Source organism: Patagioenas fasciata, chromosome 29 (genome assembly GCF_037038585.1).
Source record: "Patagioenas fasciata isolate bPatFas1 chromosome 29, bPatFas1.hap1, whole genome shotgun sequence".
NCBI classification, from domain to species: Eukaryota; Metazoa; Chordata; class Aves; order Columbiformes; family Columbidae; genus Patagioenas; species Patagioenas fasciata.
Genome location: NC_092548.1, coordinates 5,296,498 through 5,318,514, shown reverse-complemented (window position 1 = coordinate 5,318,514; position 22,017 = coordinate 5,296,498). Strand labels below are relative to the sequence as shown.

Here is a 22,017-nt window from a genome sequence, read left to right as displayed (position 1 = left end):
GAGGTGCCATGGGGGGGTCTGAGGTGACCGGGGGGGGTCTGAGGTGCCATGGGGGGTCTGAGGTGCCATGGGGGGGGTCTGAGGTGCCATGGGGGGGGTCTGAGGTGCCATGGGGTGGTCTGAGGTGACCCGGGGGGGTCTGAGGTGCCATGGGGGGGTCTGAGGTGACCCGGGGTGGTCTGAGGTGCCATGGGGGGGGTCTGAGGTTCCCGCGGAGGGGGGGGGGTGGGGGTTCCGTTCACCTGCGTTGGGCTCGGTGGGCCCGGCGGCGGGAGCGGCGGGAGCAGCGGGGGGGGGCGGCGGCGGCAGCGGCGGCGGCGGCGGCGGCGCGGGCGGCGGGGGGAAGATGTCGGCGGGGCCGCGGTGCAGCGGCTGCAGGATCCCCCCGCTCCCGGCCAGCACGGCGGGCTCGTCCTCCTCCTCCTCCTCCTCCTCGTCCTCTTCCTCTTCGTCCTCCTCATCCCCCTCCGCTTCGGACACCACCATCTCCTCCTCCTCCTCCTCGTCCTCCCTCAGAGGGGAAGCCATGGCGGGGCTGAGGGGGCAGAGCGGGCAGTGAAGGCGGGAGGGAGGCGGAGGATGGATGGGATGGGATGGGATGGGGATGGGGATGGGGATGGGGGGGACCCCTCCGCGTTCTCCCACCTCCCCCAACCCAGCGGTCCGGGGGGGGGTGGGGGGGGTGGCGGGAAGCGCGGGGAACAGCGACAACCACCCCCCCCCCCTTAACCACCCCCCCCTCGGCGGGAAGCGCTGGGCTTGGTAACACTTCAAAAAAAAAACCCCCCCAAAAAACCTTAAAAAAGGCTTAAAAATCCACTCATTGCGTGAAGTGGGGGGGGGGATGAGGCGGAGAACGCGGAGGAAAAATGGCCGCCTTGAATTTATTATGGTTTTTTTAAAAATATATAGGTTTTTAAGGCGGATTTGCCACTTTTCACACCCCCCCCCCCAGCGCGAAAATGGCGGCGGGGATTATATATATATATATATATATATAAATATATATATATTTTTTAAATATATATATATTTAAAGGCGGATTTTTCACTCCTTCCCCTCACCCCCCCGCGATAATGCCCGCGCTGATTTTATATATATATATATATTTTAAATATATATATTTAAAAGGCGGGTTTTCCACCTTCCCCCCCCCAAAAAAATGGCCGCCTTGAATTTTTATATATATATATATATATTAAATATATGTTTTTAAAGGCGAATTTACCACCCCCACGCCGCCCCCCCCCCCGCACCTCAAAGCGCCACCTCGGGAGGCAAAAAACCGATTAAAAAAGGCACCAAAAAAATATAAAAGAACAAAAACAAAAAAAAACAAATAAAAAGAAAAAGGAGATGGGAGGAGAAATTAAAAAAAAAGGCGGAAAATCCCCCCCCCCCCCCCCGCTTTGAAGAAAAAAAAGGCCAAAAAAAAGGCGCAAAATGGCCGGTTGAGGGGGGTTTGAAGTCTTCACACACACCTTTGTGAGGTAAAAAATGCTTAAAAATGGTCAAAAACAGGAGAAAAACGCCTTAAAATAATAAAAAAAAGCGGGGGGGGGGGGGAGGGAAATGATTAAAAATCCAAAAGATTAAAGTATAAAATATAAATCCCCCCCCCTCGTCGCCGTCCCAACGAGCGAATAATCATTCTCCTTCATTCTTAGGGTTGCCGGGGGGGTTTTTGGGGGTAATTTGGCTTCATTTGGTTGATTTTTCGCCTTCTATTCCTCAGCTCGGCCGCAATTTGTTGGATTCCAGATGCGAAGGGGGGGGGGAAGAAACCCGAAACAGGAAGAATTTGCTGCATAAAACAAAGATGGCTGCGGTAAATTATATATTATTATTCTTTCTTTCTCCTTTTACTTCCCCCCCCCCCCCCCAATAACAATATTTCGGGGGGGGGGGGGGTGGATTAATCACCACTCATGCTCAGTGTGACATCAGCATAAATTGTTAAAGCTTAACTACTTCCATACTAGCGCTTTTTTATATGTATTTTCACCCATTTTCGGCCAAATTCAAAGCGGGGAGGGGAAGGGGAGGGGGGAAGATGCCAAAAAGGCCAAAAATAAGGAGTTTTTTTGCACATTTTTGCTTGGTTTTTGGGTCTTTTCTCCCCGTTGCTACTTGGAAATAGTTGAGCAGGGAGTGGTTTTATGGGTTGGGTTGAAGGGTTGAAAGGGGGGGGGGTTTGGGATAAACTTGAGGCCATGGGGGGGGGGAAGGAGCAAAAAAACAGCTTAAAAATGGGTAAAAAATATGTTAAATTAAAAATAAAAAGGGGGTGTATTTTAAAAAAGGGGGGGTGGGATGGGGGTGAAAGAGATTTTGGGGGTGGAAGGGGCCGCCCGCCTTGCCCCCCCCCCCGTTTTGGTGCCAAATGGGGCGAACCGGGCGAGATGTGGAACAGGGGGAGTTTTGGGGTGCGGAGATGGGCAAAACGGCCCCAAAAAAAGAGGAAAAATGGCCCAAAAAGGAGGGAAACAACCCCAAAAAGGTGTCCCTAGGCCTCCCCCACACACAGCGTGGGGTGTTTTGGTGCTTTTTTAACCTTTTTTGGGGGGGTTTTGCCCCAAAATGCACATGGGGTGTGGGGGGCAGCGGGGTAGGCCCTGTTGGGCCTTCCCCCCCCCCAAAATGGTGCGAAAAGGGGGGGAAATACCCCCAAATGCTCCATGTTTGGCAATGGGGGTTTTTCACTGCTTTTGAACCCAATTTGGGTTCTTTTTAATGACATTTTTGGGGTTTTTTAACCTTTTTGGGGGGGTTGAAGCCAAATGGTTGTTGTGTTGCCTCTCACCCCCCCCCCCCCGGCTTTCTGCAAACCCCAAAAATGAGGTTAAATGGCCCAATTTTGGGACAGGAATGACCCTCCCACCACAACCCCAGGCCCAAAAAACCCCTAAATCCCCCCAAATCCCCCCCCAAATGTCTCAAATCCCCATGTCCCCATGTCGCCCGTACCCTGTGTCACCCCCTGTATCCCGTGTCAACCGGTCCCTGTGTCACCTGTACCTTGTGTCACCCATACCCCGTGTCACCCATACCCTGTGTCACCCCTACACCCCATGTCACCCATTCCCTGTGTCACCTGTACCTTGTGTCACCCATACCCTGTGTCACCCCCTGTATCCCATGTCACCTGTTCCCTGTGTCACCTGTACCTTGGGTCACCCATACCCTGTGTCACCCGCACCCCTTGTCACCCCCTGTATCCCGTGTCACCCACTTCTTGTGTCACCCCCTGTACCCCATGTCACCCTCTCCGTCACCCGTACACTGTGTCACCCCCTGTATCCCATGTCACCCGCCCCCTGTGTCACCTGTACCTTGTGTCACCTGCACCCCATGTCACCTGCTCCCTGTGTCACCCCCTGTACCCCATGTCACCGCCTGTTCCCCGTGTTACCTGCACCCCATGTCACCCACACCCTGTGTCACCCGTACCTTGTGTTACCTGCACCCCCATTTGTGTCACCCCTTGTACCCCCCTGTCACCCCCCATAACCTATGTCACCCACACCCCATGTCACCCCCCATAACCCATGTCACCCCCTGTACCCCATGTCACCCACACCCCATGTCACCTGCTCCGTGTCACCCCCTGTACCCCATGTCACCCCCCATACCCTGTGTTACTGCTCCCCGTGTCACCCCGTTCCCCATGTCACCCTGTTCCCCATGTCACCTGCACCCCGTGTCACCCCCATACCCCTTTGTCACCCGTTCCCCATGTCACCCCCTCCCTGTGTCACCCATTCACCATGTCACTCCCCCCCGTGTCACCACCCCTTCCCTGTGTCACCCCTTCCCTGTGTCACCCCCCATACCCCGTGTCACCCCCCCGTGTCACCCCCCCATGTCACCCCCCATACCCCATGTCACCCCCCCGTGTCACCCTCCCCATACCCCATGTCACCCCCCATACCCCATGTCACCCCCCCGTGTCACCCCCCCATACCCCGTGTCACCCCCCCCGTGTCACCCCCCCGTGTCACCCCCCCGTGTCACCCCCCCGTGTCACCCTCCCCATACCCCATGTCACCCTCCCCCTACCCCGTGTCACCCCCCCCATGTCACCCTCCCCATGTCACCCTCCCCCTACCCCGTGTCACCCCCCCGTGTCACCCTCCCCATACCCCATGTCACACCCCCATACCCCATGTCACCCCCCCGTGTCACCCTCCCCATACCCCATGTCACCCCCCCGTGTCACCCCCCCATACCCCATGTCACCCCCTCCCCGTGTCACCCCCACCCCGTGTCACCCCATGTACCCCATGTCACCCCCCAGCTCATCTCAAAGTGCCGATGACACCGGTGACAACCGTGACACCGGTGACAACCGTGACACCCGCCAGCCCCTCCTCTTGGGGACACCCGGGGTGTCAGGTCAGTGTGACGGGGACACGGGGACACCGTCTGTCTGTCCCACGTGACAGCGCGGCTGTGCCAGGGGACAAACAGCCGCGCGCTGTCACCCGCCGGAAACACCCCCTGGCGTCACCCACGGGGACACCCAGGACTATGGGGGTGGGGACACAGGGTGACAACCCCCCTGTCACCCCCAGGGACCCAACACCCCCCCGCCAACACCCCAAAGAGGGTCCCCAAGTGTCCCTGTTTGTCACCCCCCCCCCCCCCAGCTCCGCTGAGGCTGTTGTTGGCAAAACCGGGTTTATTTCTGCTCCAAAGGTGACGCTTTGTGCCCCAAAATTTGGGGGGGACCCCCCGGTGTCACCGGCGTGGCTGCAAAGGGGGAGACAGGGGTGGCTTTGGGGTGCAGGATTTTGGGGGTACAGGTTTGGGATGCAGGGTTTGGGGTGCAGGGTTTGGGGGTGTGGAGTTTTGGGGGTGCAGGGTTTTGGGGGTGCAAGGGGGTGCAGGATTTGGGGTGCAGGTTTGGGGGTGTTGGATTTTGGGTGCAGATTTGCTGGGGAATGCAGGGTTTGGGGGTGCAGGTTTGGGGGTGCTGGGGAGTGCAGGATTTGGGGTGCAAGGGGGTACAGGATTTGGGGGGTGCAGGTTTGGGGGTGTGGAGTTTTGGGGGTGCAGGGTTTTGGGGGTGCAAGGGGGTGCAGGATTTGGGGTGCAGGTTTGGGGGTGCTGGGGAGTGCAGGATTTGGGGGGTGCAGGATTTGGGGGGTGCAGGTTTGGGGGTGTTGGGGAGCGCAGGGTTTGGGGGGTGCAGTTTTGGGGGTGCTGGGGGGTGCAGGTTTGGGGTGCAAGGGGGTGCAGGATTTGGGGGGTGCAGGTTTGGGGGGTGCAGGGTTTGGGGGTTTGGGGGTGCAGGGTTTGGGGGGTGCAGGTTTGGGGGGTGCAGGTTTGGGGGTGCTGAGGGGGCACAGGTTTGGGGAGTGCAGTTTTGGGGGTGCTGGGGGGTGCAGGATTTGGGGTGTAAGGGGGTACAGGATTTGGGGGGTGCAGGTTTGGGGGTGTTGGGGAGCGCAGGGTTTGGGGGGTGCAGTTTTGGGGGTGCTGGGGGGTGCAGGTTTGGGGTGCAAGGGGGTGCAGGATTTGGGGGGTGCAGGTTTGGGGGGTGCAGGGTTTGGGGGTTTGGGGGTGCAGGGTTTGGGGGGTGCAGGTTTGGGGGGTGCAGGTTTGGGGGTGCTGAGGGGGCACAGGTTTGGGGAGTGCAGTTTTGGGGGTGCTGGGGTGTGCAGGATTTGGGGTGCAAGGGGGTACAGGATTTGGGGGGTGCAGGTTTGGGGGGTGCAGGTTTGGGGGTGCAGGGTTTGGGGGGTGCAGGTTTGGGGGGTGCAGGTTTGGGGGTGCTGAGGGGGCACAGGTTTGGGGAGTGCAGTTTTGGGGGTGCTGGGGGGTGCAGGATTTGGGGTGCAAGGGGGTACAGGATTTGGGGGTGCAGGTTTGGGGGTGTTGGGGAGCGCAGGGTTTGGGGGGTGCAGTTTTGGGGGTGCTGGGGGGTGCAGGTTTGGGGTGCAAGGGGGTGCAGGTTTGGGGGTGCAGGGTTTGGGGGTGTTGGGGGTGCAGGGTTTGGGGGGTGCAGTTTTGGGGGTGCTGGGGGGTGCAGGTTTGGGGTGCAAGGGGGTGCAGGTTTGGGGGTGCAGGTTTGGGGGTGTTGGGGGTGCAGGGTTTGGGGGGTGCAGTTTTGGGGGGTGCAGTTTTGGGGGTGCTGGGGGGTGCAGGTTTGGGGTACTGGGGGTGCAGGATTTGGGGTGCAAGAGGGTGCAGGATTTGGGGGCGTGCAGGTTTAAGGGTGCTGAGGAGGTGCAGGTTTTGGGTGCTGGGGGGTGCAGGTTTGGGGTGCAGGGTTTGGGGGTGCTGGGGGTGCAGGTTTGGGGTGCAGGGGGGTGCAGGATTTGGGGGTGCAGGTTTGGGGCTGCTGGGAGGGTGCAGGTTTGGGGTGCAGGGTTTGGGGGTGCTGGGGGTGCAGGTTTGGGGGGTGCAGGTTTGAGGTGCAAATTTGGGGGTGCTGGAGGGCACAGGTTTGGGGTGCAAGGGGGTGCAGGATTTGGGGGGTGCAGGGTTGGGGCTGCTGGGGGGGTGCAGGTTTGGGGGTGCTGGGGGGGCCACAGGTTTTGGGGTGCAAGGAGGGTGCAGGTTTGGGGGTGCGGGGTTTTGAGGGTGCAGGGTTTGGGGGATGCAAGGGGGTGCAGGATTTGGGGTGCAGGTTTGGGGGTGCAGCATTTGGGGGGTGCAGGTTTGGGGGTGCAGGTGGGGTGCTGGGGGGGTGCAGGTTTAGGGGTGCTGAGGATGTGCAGGTTTGGGGTGCTGGGGGGTACAGGGTTTTGGGGGTGCTGGGTTTGGGGGTGCAGGATTTGGGGGTGCAGGGTTTTGGGGGGCACAGGGTTTGGGATGCAGGGTTTGGGGGTGTGCAACATTTGGGGGTGCAATTTTGGGGGGTGCTGGGGGGGTGCAGGTTTGGGGTGCAAGGGGGTGCAGGGTTTTGGGGGTGCAGGTTTGGGGGTACTGGGGGGTTGCAGGTTTGGGGGTGCAGTATTTGGGGTGCAGGATTTTGGGTGCAGTTTTGGGGGTGCAGGATTTGGGGTGCAACAGGGTGCAGGTTTGGGGGTGCTGGGTTTGGGGGTGCAGGGTTTGGGGGTGCGGGGGGGGGTGCAGGTTTTGGGGTCCCTACCCTACACCTCAACGAAGTCATCGGCGAAGTACAGCAGGACGGTGGGGGGGGAATCGTCACCGTCACCATCGTCACCGTCACCATCGTCACCATCGGGGGGCGGGGGGGGCAGGTGTGGGGACACGGGGACCCCCCCGCAGCGCCAGGCGTACCCCAAAATGTGGGTGTTCCAGGGCAGCGCCCCCTGCAGGAGCCCCCCCGCCTGCTCCCCACACACCTGGGGGGGGGACAGGACCCCCAAATGGGACAAGAGACCCCCAAAAATGAGGGGACACCCCCAAGGGGACATGGGACCTCCCCAAATGGGACATGGGACACCCCCAAAGGGAAATGGGACCTCCCCCAAGGGACATGGGACACCCCCAAATGGGACAAGGGACACCCCCAAATGAGGAGTCACCCCAAAGGGGACATGGGACCCCCCCAAATGGGACTTGGGACCCTTCCCAAGGGACATGGGACACCCCCAAATGGGACAAGAGACCCCAAAAATGAGGGGACACCCCAAAGGGATATGGGACCCCCCCAAGGGACATGGGACACCCCCCCAAATGAGGGGTCACCCCAAAGGGACATGGGACCCCCCCAAATGGGACATGGGACACCCCCAAATGGAACATGGGACCCTCCCCAAGGGACATGGGACACCCCCAAATGGGACATGGGACACCCCCAAATGGGACAAGAGACACCAAAAATGAGGGGACACCCCAAAGGGACATGGGACCCCCCCCAAGGGACATGGGACACCCCCCCAAATGAGGGGTCACCCCAAAGGGACATGGGACCCCCCCAAAATGAGGGGTCACCCCAAAGGGACATGGGACCCCCGCCAAGGGACATGGGACACCCCAAAATGGGACATGGGACATCCCCAAATGGGACAAGAGACCCCCCAAAAATGAGGGGTCACCCCAAAGGGACATGGGACCCCCCAAAGGGGACATGGGACACCCCCAAAACGAGGGGTCACCCCAAAGGGACATGGGACCCCCGCCAAGGGACATGGGACACCCCCAAATGGGACAAGAGACCCCAAAAATGAGGGGACACCCCAAAGGGACATGGGACCCCCCTCAAGGGACATGGGACAACCCCCCAAATGAGGGGTCACCCAAAGGGACATGGGACCCCCCCAAGGGGACAAGGGCACCCCAAGGGTCTCCGTGTCACCCCATGTGTCACCCCCCCCGCCCCAACCAGGGGACAGACTGGGGGTCCCCAATGTCCCTCTTATTCCCCCTTGTCCCCCTGTCCCCATGTCCCCCTGTCCCCGTGTCCCATTGTCCCCGTGTCCCCCTGTCTGTCCCCACGTCCGCCTGTCCGTCCCGTCACCTCTATGACGATGTCGTCCCCCGTCAGGTTGTTCCTCAGCCGCAGGTGTCGCGGTGTCCCCGTCACTGTCCCCACACACAACCGGGGGTCTCCCCACCACGGGGGGTCCCGGGGGGGCACCCAATCTGATCGGGGTTCCAGGGGGGGCCCCCCCGGGGGGACACCCCGAACCAGCCCCGACCGCGGCTCCACGCGCTGCAGAGGCTGTGGGGACACCCCCAAATTGGGGACACCCCGGAATGGGGACACCCCCCTTGTCACCCCCACAATGGGGACACTCCCCTTGTCACACCCCCAATGGGGACACCCCCAAATTGGGGACACCCCGGAATGGGGACACCCCCTTTGTCACACCCCCAATGGGACACCCCCAAATTTGGGATACCCCGAAATGGGGACACCCCCCCTTGTCACCCCCACAATGGGGACACTCCCACAATGGGGAGACCCCTGAAATGGGGACACCCCCCCCGTCACTCCCCCAATGGGGACACCCCAAAATGGGGAGACCCCCAAATTGGGGACACCCTGAAATGGGACACCCCCTTTGTCACACGCCCAATGGGGACACCCCGAAATGGGGACACCCCAAAATGGGACACCCCCCTTGTCACACCCCCAATGGGGACACCCCCAAATTGGGGACACCCCGAAATGGGGACACGCCCCTTGTCACACCCAAAATGGGACACCCCAAAACTGGGATACCCCCAATGGGGGAACACCCCAAAACTGGGACACCACACACTTGGGGACACCCCCACAATGGGGACACCGCCCCCCCAACTTACGTCTCCGGTCTGGGGGTCGAACCAGTGGCTGACGTCACTTCCGGCGGCATCCAGGAGGGGGCGGAGCTCGGGGTCCCCTGTGGGGGAATGGGAATGGGCGGGGCGTGGGGTGACCCCGCCCCCAATGGGGTCCTCTGACACACCCCCCGGTCCCCATAGCCCCCCTGAGCCCCCAATATCCCCCCCCAACCCCCCATAGCCCCCCCATATCCTCCCTCCAACCCCTATAACCCCCCATACCCCCCCAAACCCCCCATGTTCCCCCCCAAACCCCCCCAGCCCCCCTTATCCACCCCCATAGCCCCCCCTTCAGCCCCTATAGCCCCCCGATATCCTTCCCCATAGCCCCCCCAAACCCATATACTCCCCCCTCAGCCCCCCCCAAACCCCATAGCCCCCGTAGCCCCTACAACACCCCTATATCACCCCCTATAGCCCCCTTTCAGCCCCTATAGCCCCCCAATATCCATCCCCCAAGCCGCCATAGCCCCCCCAAACCCCTATACTTCCCCCATAGCCCCCCCATATCCTCCCCCCAGCCCCTACAACACCCCTATATCACCCCCCATAGCCCCCCTATACCCCCCCAATATCCGTCCCCCAAGCCGCCATAGCCCCCTAAACCCCTATACTCCCCCCATATCCTCCCCCCAGCCCCTATAACCCCCCCAAACCCCGTTCCTCACCCGCTCTGTCCCGCAACCCCGGTCCGAGCCGCAGGACGCGCCCGCGGGCGCTGACCCAGCGCAGCCGCTCCCGAGCCGCCACCTCCCGCCTCCGCAGCAACTGCGCCTGCGCGCCGCCCGTCGCCATGGACACCGCGTCCGTCTCCACGGCAACCGCGCCGGAAGCGCCACCCCTTCCCCGCCACGCCACGCCGCCCGTCGCCATGGCAACAGCGCCGGAGGGAAGTGTAGTTCACTGCGCAGGCGCGAAGGGGCGGGGCCAAGAGCCCGAGAGGGACCGACAGCACCCGAAGAAGAACGACAGGACCCGAAAAAGCCCGAAAAGGCCCGAAAAAGAACGACAGAGACCCACAGCACCCGACAGGGAACCGACCGGACCCGAAAAAGAACGACAGGACCCGAAAATGCCCGAAGAAGCCCGAAAAAGAACGACAGGACCCGAAAACGCCCGAAGAAGCCCGAAAAAGAACGACAGGACCCGAAAACGCCCGAAAAGGACCCGAAAGCGTTCTACCAATGCTCCTAATCAATCCCTAATATTCTGTGATTCTGTGTTCCATATTGATCACCATTAATTGATAACCCTGTCCTTGAACCTTCTAATTAATCCCCCCCCCCCAGGTACCATTGGGTTTCGTGGTCTCCCATCCAAGTACTGACCGGGGCTGACCCTGCTTAGCTTCCCACATCAGACGAGATCGGGCATTCTACATATATATATATACATATATATAAATGTACGTATATATATATGTCCCCAAAGTATATCCTGATAGTATATGAACTAAACCCTTTATTTAGGGCAGAGTAAAGGGGCAGGAGAACCTCTCTGACCCACTGACCACCCCCATAACCCACCCCAGGCCCCATTGACCTTCATGGTCTCCCATCCAAGTACTGACCGGGGCCGACCCTGCTTAGCTTCCCAGCCCCCCTCATTTTACACTCCCTCCCATTTTAGGGTCCCCCCCCCCAATTTTAGGGTCCCCCCTCAATTTCAAGCCCCTCCCCCTCTTTTTAGGGTCCACCCCCCAATTTTGGGTTTGCCCCCCAAAATCAGGGGTTCCCCCCCCAATTTCACCTACCCCCCTATTTCAGGGTACCCCCCACCCAATTTTAGTTCCCTCATTTTTGGGGGGCCCCCACCCGATTTCAGGACCCCCCCATTTGTGGGGTTCCACCCCCAATTTCAGGACCTCCCCCCCTATTTTGGGTGTCCCCCCTCCAATTTTTGGGGTCCCCCCCCAATTTCACCCCCCCCTCCCATTTTTGGGTCCCTCCCATTTTTTGGGTCTCCCCAATTTTAGGTTCTCCCCATATTTGGGTCCCCCCCATTTTTTGGGTCTCCCCAATTTTAGGGTCTCCCCATATTTGGGTCCCCCCCATTTCAGGGTCCACCCACCTCCCCCCCCAAATTTGGGGTCCCCCCCCATTTTCGGGGTGTCCCCCCCCCAAAAATCCACCCCCCCTCACAGACACCGACTTTATTAATCTCATTATAATACACGATTCACACCAGGATTTGGGGACCCCCCCCCCCCAAAAAACCCGAGGGGTCCCCAAAACCCACCGGGGAGGGGGGGTCAGGGTGGGGGGGGGGGAGGGGAATGGGGACCCCCCCCCAAAAAAGGGGGGAGGGGCGGCAGTGACACCCGCCCCCCCCCTCAATTCCTCCTGCCCGGAGGGGGGGGTCCCCAAAAATAGGGGGGTTGTATGGGGGGGGGGATTTTGGGTACCCCCCCCAGGACACACATATGGGGGGACCCCAAAACCCCCCCCAAGGAACATAACAGGGAATCCCCCATTTTTGGGGGCCCCCCCCCACTGCACCCCCACATTTTGGGGCTCCCCCTTCAAATCAATTTGGGGGGGGATTTTGGGGACCCCCCCCTCCCCAGCCTCTGGCACCTCCTTAAATTTGGGGACCCCCCCCTTGTCCCTCACTTGGGTCCCCCCCATTTTTAGGGGTCCCCCCCAATTATTGGGGTGTCCCCCTCCACAAACCATGAACCCCCCAAATTTTAGGGACCCCCCCCTCAATCTTTCGGCCCCCCCCCCCAATAATTTTGGGGTCCCCCCAGTTTTGGGGCAGCCTCACATCTTTGGGGTCCCCCCCTTAATTTTGGGGTCCCCCCTCAATTTTGGGGACCCCCCCCATTTCACATCCACCCCCCAACATTTCCTGCTGTCCCCCCATAATTTTGGGGTCCCCCTGGGAGTTTTGGGGTCCCCCCCAACTTGGGGACCCCCCCCAATTTTGGGGATCCCCCTCCCAACTTAAGGACCCCCCCCTAAATTGGGGGACCCCCCCCACGCTGCGGCAGTGATTTGGGGGGGTGCACCCCAAATATTTGGGGGGGGGGACAGGGCTGGAATGTTTTGGGGGGGCCCCTGGAATGCAATTGGGGGGGGGCAAGAACCCCCCAAATTATTTCAATGGGGGGACCCCAAAATCTCAGAGACCCCCCAAAAATAAAGGGGGGGCCCCCAAAAAATTGTGCTCAGATTTAGGGGGGGGACACACCCCAAAATTATTTGGGGGGGGGTGCACACTATAGATCCCACTTTTTGGGGTCACCCCACATTTTGGGGGACCCCCCCACTTTTTTGGGGGTGTTGGGGAGCCCAGGGTGACCCCAAATTCCCTCCATGGGGGGGGTTGGGTTTGACGCTCCCCCCCCCCCAATTTTTGGGGTTCTCTGGGCTGTGGACACCCCCAAATCTTCATATGGGGGGGGGGCATATGGGGGGGGCACCCCAAATTTAAAGGGGGGACACCCCAATTTTGGGGGGACACACACACACCTATTTAAGGGGGCAACACCAATTTGGAGGGGGAACCCCTAATTATAAGGGGGGGTTATTTTGGGGTGCAAAGGGGGGGGGGATATTGGGGTACGGGGGTTAACGGGGGGGGGAGTGCACATTGAGTGGGTGGGGCTTAAGGGGGCGGGGCTTAAGGGGGCGGGGTTTAAGGGGGGGGTGAAGTTTTGGGGTCCCCAGGGGGGATATTAGGGTGCAAAGAGGGTCCCTGAGGGGGGGGGGGGGGGCAGAGGGGAGGGGGGTGGGATAGGTTGGCCACGCCCATGGGCGGGGCTGGTGGGCGGGGCCGGCGGCGTTAGGTGCTGAAATACACTGGGGAGAGAAAGGGGGAGGAGTTAGGGGAGGGGGGCGTGGCTTGGAGGGGGACACGCCCCCTCCTCTCTAAGCCACGCCCTCCTTAAAGGGACCCTTGTGCCTTTAAGGGAAGGGTGGTCTGGTGGGTGGCCACGCCCCCCTTATTTGCATGCAGCGCTAAGCCATGCCCACCCCAAAGTCACGTGGGTTTATCTGTAAGCCCCGCCCGGTTATTTGCATGCCCCGCCCCTTCATTTGCATTCACAGCCCATTCGTTTCCATGCAATTCAAGCTCCCTTATTCCCTATGGGTGTGGTCTAATTTGCATATCTAATTAGCACAGTCTAATATGCATATTAAGCCCCGCCTGTTGAGCATAATTACTATGCCCCGCCCCCTCATTTGCATAAATTAGAGCTTAATTGCACATTCACTCCCCTCATTTACATGCCCATTATCTGAGTTAATTGGCTGCTCATTAGCATGCCCCGCCCCTCATTAGCACACCCCACCCCTCATTAGCATATCCACCTTCTAATTAGCGTGCCCGCTCATTTGCATACCACTATTAACCCCCAACTGAAAGGGTAAACCCCTCATTAAGGCAGCTCGTTTGCATGCCCCGCCCACCCTCATTAGCATAGCGCCTCATTAGCATTTCTAAGCCCTAATTAACACGTCTGGCACCCTAATTAGCGCCAAACTCACCGATAATGATGATGAGGACGATGGCGCAAATCACGCCCAGGATGATCATCATCTGCGGGGTCAAAGGTCAGAGGTCACCTGGGGGCATCTGAGGTCACCTGGGGTCATTTGGGGGGTGTGGGGGGGAGTTTTTGGGGCTATTTTGGGGCATTTTAGGGTGGTTTGGGGGGTTTTAGGGTATCCAGAGGTGCCTGAGGTTCATTTTGGGCTCATTTTGGGGGATTTTGGGGGGTTTTGGCCCCACCTTGAGCACTTGAACTTGACCTTGGTGGCTTTGGTCTCAATCTGGGATTATTTTGGGTCATTTTTGGGGTATTTTGGGTGGATTGGGGCTATTTTGGGCCTATTTTGGGGCTAATTTGGGTGGGTTTGAGTCTAATTTGAGTGGGTTTGGGGCTATTTTGGGTCTATTTTGGGTGGTTTTGGGCCTATTTTGGGTGTTTTGGGGGCTATTTTGGGTGTTTTGGGGGCTATTTTGGGTCGTTTTGGGGCCTTTTTGGGTGGTTTTGGGCCTATTTTGAGCCTATTTTGGTGCTCTTGGGTCTATTTTGGGTCCTTTTGGGTCTATTTTGGTCTTGTTTTGGGTGGGATTTGGCCTATATTGGGTCGTTTTGGGCCTATTTTGGATGTTTTGTTCCTATTTTGGGTGGTTCTAGGCCTATTTTGGGTGGTTTTAGGCCTATTTTGGGCCAATTTTGGGCCGTTTGGGGCCTATTCTGGATGTTTTGGGGCCTATTTTGTGTGGTTTTGGGCCCACTTTGGGTGGGTTTTGGGTCTATTTGGGGCCTATTTTGGGCCTATTTTGTGTGGTCTTAGGCCTATTTTGGGCCAATTTTGGGTGGTTTGGGGCCTATTTTGGGTGGTTTTGGGCCTATTTTGGGTGGTTTTGGGCCTATTTTGGGTGGTTTTGGGGCTATTCTGGTCCTATTTTGGGTGGTTTTGGGTTTATTTAAGGTGCTTTGGGGGCCTTTTTGGATGGTTTTGGGGCCTTTTTGGGTGGTTTTGGGCCTATTTTGAGCCTATTTTGGTGCTCTTGGGCCTATTTTGGGTGCTTTTGGGTCTATTTTGGTCTTGTTTTGGGTGGGATTTGGCCTATTTTGGGTCGTTTTGGGCCTATTTTGGGTGCTTTTGGGCCTATTTTTGGTGGTCTTGGGCCTATTTTGGGTCGTTTTGGGTTTATTTTGCACGGTTTTGGGTGGGTTTAGGCCTATTTTGGGTGGTTTGGGGCCTATTTTGGGTGGTTTGGGGCCTATTTTGGGTGGTTTTGGGGTCTATGTTGGGTGCTTTTGGGCCTATTTTGGGTGCTTTTGGGCCTATTTTAGGCAGTTTTGGGGCCTATTTGGGTCTATTTGGGGTGGTTTTGGGCCTAATTTGGGTCATTTTTTGGCTATTTCAGGTGGGTTTGGGGGGTTTTTGGGTATCCAGAGGTGCCCAAGACTCATTTTGGGCTCATTTCTGGGGTATATTGGGGTGTTTTGAGGGTATTTTGGGGTGTTTTTTGTGTGTTTTTGGTGTTCTGTCCCCACCTTGAGGTTCTTCCACCAGCACTTAACTTGACCTTGGGGGTCACTGGGCTCAAACTGGGGCTGTTTTGGGTCATTTTAGGGCTGTTTTGGGCCTATTTTGGGTGGTTTTGGGCCTATTTTCAGTGGTTCGGGGCCTATTTTGGGTCATTTTGGGGCCTTTTTGGGTGGTTTTAAGCCTATTTTGGGCCTATTCTGGATGGGTTTGGGTGGTTTTGGGCCTACGTTGGGTGGTCTTGGGGCCATTTGGGGCCTATTTTGGGGCCAATTTTGGGTGGTTCTGGGCCTATTTTGGGTCATTTTGGGGCCTTTCGGGGTGGTTTTGGGCCTATTTTGGGTGGTTTTGGGCCTATCTTGGGTATCCAGAGGTGCCCAAGACTCATTTTCGGCTCATTTCTGGGGTATTTTGGGGTGTTTTGAGAGTATTTTGGGGTGTTTTTTGTGTGTTTTTGGTGTTCTGTCCCCACCTTGAGGTTCTTCCACCAGCACTTAACTTGACCTTGGGGGTCACTGGGCTCAAACTGGGGCTGTTTTGGGTCATTTTAGGGCTATTTTGGGCCTATTTTGGGTGGTTTTGGGCCTATTTTGGGTCGTTTTGGGCCTATCTTGGGTATCCAGAGGTGCCCAAGACTCATTTTGGGTTCATTTCGGGCTCATTTTGGGGGTATTTTGGGGTGTTTTGAGGGTATTTTGGGGTGTTTTTTGTGTCTTTTTGGTGTTCTGTCCCCACCTTGAGGTTCTTCCACCAGTACTTGCGCTTGAGCTTGGCGGCGCTGGTCTCGAACTGGGAGGCCCCGGCCTGCAGCGCGTCCGCCCGGTCGTCCAGCTCCGACAGCTTCTGGTCCCGCTCCAGCACCTTGTCCACGTTCACCCGCATGATGTCCACCACCTTCGGGGGTCAAAGGTCACGGGGAGGGGTCAGAGGTCATGGGGGGGTCAGAGGTCAAGGGGGTTAAGGGTTATGGGGGTCACGGGGCGGATGGGGGGTCATGAGGGACCCAGGCGTCCGGGAGGCTCCACCCCCACTATAGGGTCAGTAATGACCCTGTAGCTCCGCCCACACCGTAGGGGGCGCCCTGGGGGTCAAGGGTCATGGGGGGGTCAGAGGTCAAGGGGGTTAAGGGTTATGGGGGTCACAGGGCGGATGGGGGGTCATGAGGGACCCAGGCGTCCGGGAGGCTCCACCCCCACTATAGGGTCAGTAATGACCCTGTAGCTCCGCCCACACTGTAGGGGGCGCCCTGGGGGTCAAGGGTCATGGGGGGGTCAGAGGTCAAGGGGGTTAAGGGTTATGGGGGTCACAGGGCGGATGGGGGGTCATGAGGGACCCAGGCGTCCGGGAGGCTCCACCCCCATGATAGGGTCAGTAATGACCCTGTAGCTCCGCCCACACTGCAGGGGGTGCCCTGGGGGTCAAGGGTCATGGGGGGGGTCAAGGGTCATGGGGGGGTTATGGGGACGGTAAGGGGTATGAGGGACCCAGGCGTCCGGGGCCATCCACCCCTATTATATGGTCAGTAATAACCCACTGTAGCTCCACCCACACTATGGCCACGCCCCCTAGGCCACGCCCACCACTTGGCCACGCCCACCAAGACCACGCCCCTTTTGGCCACGCCCCCCGACTCACCCATAATGAACCTGGAGCACCTGCACCCCCCAATCCCCCCCCCCAAAAAGGTCCATGAATGACCCCTTGGCCCCACCCACACCTTGGCCACACCCACCCCAAGCCCCGCCCGTTGGGCCACGCCCCCTTTGGCCACGCCCCCAGACTCATCCATAATGGGCCTAGAAGCACCTCCCCCATCAACCAATGACCCTCTTGGCCCCACCCCCACATTAACCCCATCCACCTCAAGCCCCGCCCAACAGGCCACACCCACACCGTTGGTCACGCCCCCTTTGGCCCCGCCCCCGACCTCATCTACTTGGGCATCAGAACCTCCGTTCCCCTCCAGCAACGAACCCTTGGCCCCACCCCCAAATTAACTCTGCCCACCCCAATCCCCGCCCATCAGTCCCCGCCCATGCCATTGGCCACGCCCCCCTTGGGCCCCGCCCCTGACCTCATCCAGTTGGGCACTGGAACCTCCCCCCATTTCCATCAATGACCCCCTTTGCCCCGCCCCCAAATTAGCCCCGCCCACCCCAAGCCCCACCCATAGGGCCACGCCCACCACGTGGCCACGCCCTCCAGACTCACCCATAATGAACCCGGCACATCTGCACCCCCCAATCCCCCCCCCCAAAAGTCCATGACTGACCCTCTTGGCTCCGCCCACACATTTGCCACACCCACCCCAAGCCCCGCCCACAGCGTTGACCACGCCCCCTTTAGGCCCCGCCCCTCTGACCTCATCCACTTGGGCCTGGGTTTGCTGGAGCCGCCGGTTGCTGGTGAGGTTGGGGGGAGGGGCGGGGGGACCCCCCCCTTCTCCTCCGGCGGGGGGAGGGGCGCTGGGGGCGGAGGGGGCCGACCTGGGGGGGGCAAAGGTCAAAGGTCAACGAAGCAACAGCTTCCCCCTCCCCCCATCCATGGTTAGAACATGGATGGAAATACAGCCCCTCCCCCCCACCTCCCATCATCAGAGGGGACCCAGGCGTCCGGGAGGGGACCCAGGCGTCCAGGATGGGACCCAGGCGTCCGGGGCAGCCCATTCCCCACCACAGGGGACCCAGGTGTCCGGGATGGGACCCAGGCGTCCGGGGCGGCCCATTCCCCACCATAGGGGACCCAGGCGTCCGGGGCAGCCCCTCTCCTATCATAGGGGACCCAGGTGTCCAGGACGGGACCCAGGCGTCCGGGGCTGCCCATTCCCCACCATAGGGGACCCAGGTGTCCGGGAGGGGACCCAGGCGTCCGGGGCAGCCCCTATCCCATCATAGGGGACCCAGGTGTCCGGGAGGGGACCCAGGCGTCCGGGGCTGCCCATTCCCATCATAGGGGACCCAGGTGTCCGGGAGGGGACCCAGGCGTCCGGGGCAGCCCCTATCCCATCATAGGGGACCCAGGTGTCCGGGAGGGGACCCAGGCGTCCGGGGCTGCCCATTCCCATCATAGGGGACCCAGGCATCCGGGATGGGACCCAGGCGTCCGGGGCGGCCCATTCCCCATCATAGGGGACCCAGGTGTCCGGGAGGGGACCCAGGCGTCCGGGGCAGCCCATTCCCCACCATAGGGGACCCAGGCGTCCGGGGCGGCCCATTCCCATCACAGGGGACCCAGGTGTCCGGGAGGGGACCCAGGCGTCCGGGGCGGCCCCTATCCCATCATAGGGGACCCAGGCGTCCGGGATGGGACCCAGGCGTCCGGGCGGCCCATTCCCCATCATAGGGGACCCAGGCGTCCAGGAGGGGACCCAGGCGTCCGGGATGGGACCCAGGTGTCCAGGATGGGACTCAGGCGTCCGGGGCAGCCCCTCCCCCATCATAGGGGACCCAGGCGTCCGAGATGGGACCCAGGCGTCCGGGATCGGACCCAGGTGTCCGGGATCGGACCCAGGTGTCCGGGGCTGCACATCCCCCATCATAAGGGACCCAGGCGTTCGGGATAGGACCCAGGCGTCCGGTGTGTCCCCTCCCCCCCCCTTCCCCCCATCCCCCACATATGGGGGGAGGGGCGCCCCCCTGCATCGGGGGGCGGGGCCACCCGGGGGGGCGGGGCCAGAATTTTCCCACCCCTCCCCCCACCCCCTAAAAATAGCCACGGGGGGGGGGGGGGAGGGGGAAAAGGGGGGGGGGGTGATCCCAGTTTGGGGGGGGAATGGGGGGAGGGGAAAGAGGGAATGATGCGGGGGTCAGGGGGGGTTGGGGGATCTATAGGGGTCTATGGGGGTTTATAAGGGTCTATGGGGGTCTATGGGGATCTATGGGGGGGGTTGGGGGTCCCGGTCCCACTCACATCTCGGGTTGTTCCGGGCGCTGCGGCGGCGGGAAAATGGCGGCGGGGGCGGGGCCAACATCCGGGTACCGGGGGGGGGGGGGGAGGGGGGGAGGGGGGGAGAGACGGGGGGGGTGGGAGAAATGGGGGGAATGGGAAGAGTTGGGGGTCTATAGGGGTTTATGGGGTGGGGGTATATGGGGGGGTCTATGGGGCACAGGGGGGTTTGTATGGGTCAAGGGGGGTCTATGGGTGGGGGGGTATAGGGGGTACAAGGGGTTCTATGGGGCACGGGGAGTGGGAGGGGTCTATGGGGTGGGGGGTTCTATGGGTCAGAGAGTTCTATAGGGCAGGGGGGGTCTATGGGGCACAGGGGGGTTTCTATGGGTCAGGGGGGGTCTATGGGTCAAGGGTGTCTATGGGGCACAGGGGCTTTCTATGGGTCAGGGGGGTCTATGGGTGGGGGGGTATAGGGGGTACAAGGGGTTCTATGGGGCACGGGGAGTGGGAGGGGTCTCTGGGTTAAGGGGGTCTATGGGGTGGGGGGTTCTATGGGTCAGAGAGTTCTATAGGGCAGGGGGGGTCTATGGGGCACAGGGGGGTTTCTATGGGTCAGGGGGGGACTATGGGTCAAGGGTGTCTATGGGGCACAAGAGGGTTTCTATGGGTCAGGGGGGTCTATGGGTGGGGGGTATAGGGGGTACAAGGGGATCTATAGGGCACGGGGACTGGGAGGGGTCTATGGGTTAAGGGGGTCTATGGGGTGGGGGGTTCTATGGGTCAGAGAGTTCTATAGGGCAGGGGGGGTCTATGGGGCACAGGGGGGTTTCTATGGGTCAGGGGGGGTCTATGGGTCAAGGGTGTCTATGGGGCACAGGGGGGTTTCTATGGGTCAGAGGGGTCTATGGGTGGGGGGGTATAGGGGGAACAAGGGGATCTATGGGGCACGGGGGGGTTTCTATGGGTCAGGGGGTTCTATAGGGCAGGGGGGGTGTATGGGGCACAGGCGGTTTTATGGGGTAGGGGGGGACTATGGGATAGGGGGTCTATGGGGTGCAAGGGGGTTTCTATAGGGGGGGTCTATAGGGCGGGGGGAGTCTATGGGGTGGGGGTATAGGGGTACAAGGGGGTCTATGGGGTGGGGGTATAGGGGGTACAAGGGGGTCTATGGGGCACAAGAGGGGTGGGGGAGTCTATGGGTGGGGGGTCTGTGGGGCACAGGAGGGTTTCTATGGGGTGGGGGTGTCTATGGGATTGGGGATCTATGGGTCAGGGGTCCTATAGGGTGGGGGGATCTATGGATCAGGGGGTCTTATGGGGTGGGGGGATCTATGGGTCAGGGGTCCTATGCGGTGGGGGGATCTATGGGTCAGGAGTTCTATGGGGGGGGGAGGATCTATGGGTCAGGGGGCCTTATGGGGTGGGGGGATCTATGGGTCAGAGGTCCTATGGGGTGGGGGGATCTATGGGTCAGGGGGCCTTATGGGGTGGGGGGTTCTATGGGTCAGGGGTTCTATGGGTCAGAGGTTCTATGGGTCAGGGGTCCTATAGGGTGGGGGGATCTATGGATCAGGGGGTCTTATGGGGTGGGGGGATCTATGGGTCAGGGGTTCTATGGGTCAGGGGTCCTATGGGGTGGGGGGATCTATGGATCAGGGCTCTTATAGGGTGGGGGGATCTATGGGTCAGGGGTCCTATGGGGTGGGGGGATCTATGGATCAGGGCTCTTATAGGGTGGGGGGATCTATGGGTCAGGGGTCCTATGGGGTGGGGGGGATCTATCGGTCAGGGGTCCTATGGGGTGGGGGGATCTATGGATCAGGGCTCTTATGGGGTGGGGGGATCTATGGGTCAGGGGTCCTATGGGGTGGGGGGGATCTATGGGTCAGGGGTCCTATGGGGTGGGGGGATCTATGGATCAGGGCTCTTATGGGGTGGGGGGGATCTATGGGTCAGGGCTCTTATGGGGTGGGGGGTTCTATGGGTCAGGGGTCCTATGGGGTGGGGGGATCTATGGATCTGGGGGGCTTATGGGGTGGGGGGTTCTATGGGTCAGGGGTCCTATGGGGTGGGGGGATCTATGGGTCAGGGCTCTTATGGGGTGGGGGGGATCTATGGATCTGGGGGTCTTATGGGGTGGGGGGATCTATGGGTCAGGGGTCCTATGGGGTGGGGGGATCTATGGGTCAGGGGGCCTTATGGGGTGGGGGGTTCTATGGGTCAGGGGTCCTATGGGGTGGGGGGATCTATGGGTCAGGGCTCTTATGGGGTGGGGGGGATCTATGGATCTGGGGGTCTTATGGGGTGGGGGGATCTATGGGTCAGGGGTCCTATGGGGTGGGGGGATCTATGGGTCAGGGCTCTTATGGGGTGGGGGGGATCTATGGATCTGGGGGTCTTATGGGGTGGGGGGATCTATGGATCAGGGCTCTTATGGGGTGGGGGGATCTATGGGTCAGGGGTCCTATGGGGTGGGGGCATCTATGGATCAGGGCTCTTATGGGGTGGGGGGTTCTATGGGTCAGGGGTTCTATGGGTCAGAGGTTCTATGGGGCCCTCGGGGGGTGTTAATTTTATGTTATGGCTCCATTTTTGTGCCAATTCACCAATTTTTTCCCATTTCTTTCCATTTTCACCCCAAAAATCAAAGCACGTTGCGTATTTTCCCACACAGGGCACGCACAGCCCCACCCCCCTATCACGTGACACCACTAACCACGCCCACAAGGGGGCGTATCTCTCATCACATGACCTACCCAAGCGGCCAATCCCGTCCTGCCCCTCGCAGGCGCCATCAGAGTCTCTGGGTGACGCTGCGGGTTTGTTGCACGAATCCCCGCGCGCCCCCGCCCAGTAACGTAATCACTACGTCATC

The 22,017-nt window shown here is 60.0% G+C and overlaps 3 protein-coding genes and 1 long non-coding RNA gene across 9 annotated transcripts in view; 1 reads left to right on the top strand and 3 right to left on the bottom strand.

Annotated features, from left to right (window-relative positions):
* Nucleotides 1-1,619, bottom strand: part of CHD3 (chromodomain helicase DNA binding protein 3) — a 62,103-nt gene extending 60,484 nt beyond the window's left edge. For 5 of the 6 annotated variants that reach the window (XM_071800121.1, XM_071800124.1, XM_071800123.1 and 2 more), the window contains exons 1-2: nt 1,257-1,393; nt 243-535 (exon numbers count right to left, since the gene is read on the bottom strand). In XM_071800121.1, coding sequence (XP_071656222.1) covers nt 243-528 — 286 coding nt within the window. In that variant the 5' untranslated portion in view covers nt 529-535; nt 1,257-1,393. Of the gene's footprint in view, nt 1-242; nt 536-1,256; nt 1,394-1,481 lie in introns of those variants that run through there. The other variant, XM_071800122.1, reaches the window with a different exon arrangement.
* On the top strand, nt 1,402-4,787 carry LOC139825818 (uncharacterized). The gene is made up of 3 exons (XR_011736003.1): nt 1,402-1,490; nt 1,736-1,828; nt 4,298-4,787. It is a non-coding gene; the product is annotated as an uncharacterized lncRNA (long non-coding RNA).
* Nucleotides 4,664-10,790, bottom strand: CYB5D1 (cytochrome b5 domain containing 1). Its single transcript, XM_071800129.1, has 5 exons — nt 9,912-10,790; nt 9,226-9,302; nt 8,435-8,638; nt 7,100-7,316; nt 4,664-4,752 (listed from the first exon to the last, which is right to left on the bottom strand). The coding sequence occupies exons 1-4, from the start codon at nt 10,114-10,116 to the stop codon at nt 7,101-7,103; spliced, it is 702 nt and encodes a 233-aa protein (XP_071656230.1). The 5' UTR covers nt 10,117-10,790; the 3' UTR covers nt 4,664-4,752; nt 7,100.
* Nucleotides 10,791-11,380: 590 nt separating this feature from the next.
* On the bottom strand, nt 11,381-21,952 carry VAMP2 (vesicle associated membrane protein 2). The gene is made up of 6 exons (XM_065859064.2): nt 21,899-21,952; nt 19,164-19,183; nt 17,617-17,740; nt 15,990-16,148; nt 13,737-13,788; nt 11,381-13,046 (listed from the first exon to the last, which is right to left on the bottom strand). Exons 1-6 carry the CDS (start codon nt 21,935-21,937, stop codon nt 13,030-13,032), a joined length of 411 nt encoding a protein of 136 aa, XP_065715136.2. The 5' UTR covers nt 21,938-21,952; the 3' UTR covers nt 11,381-13,029.
* Between the last annotated feature and the right edge of the window lie 65 nt (nt 21,953-22,017).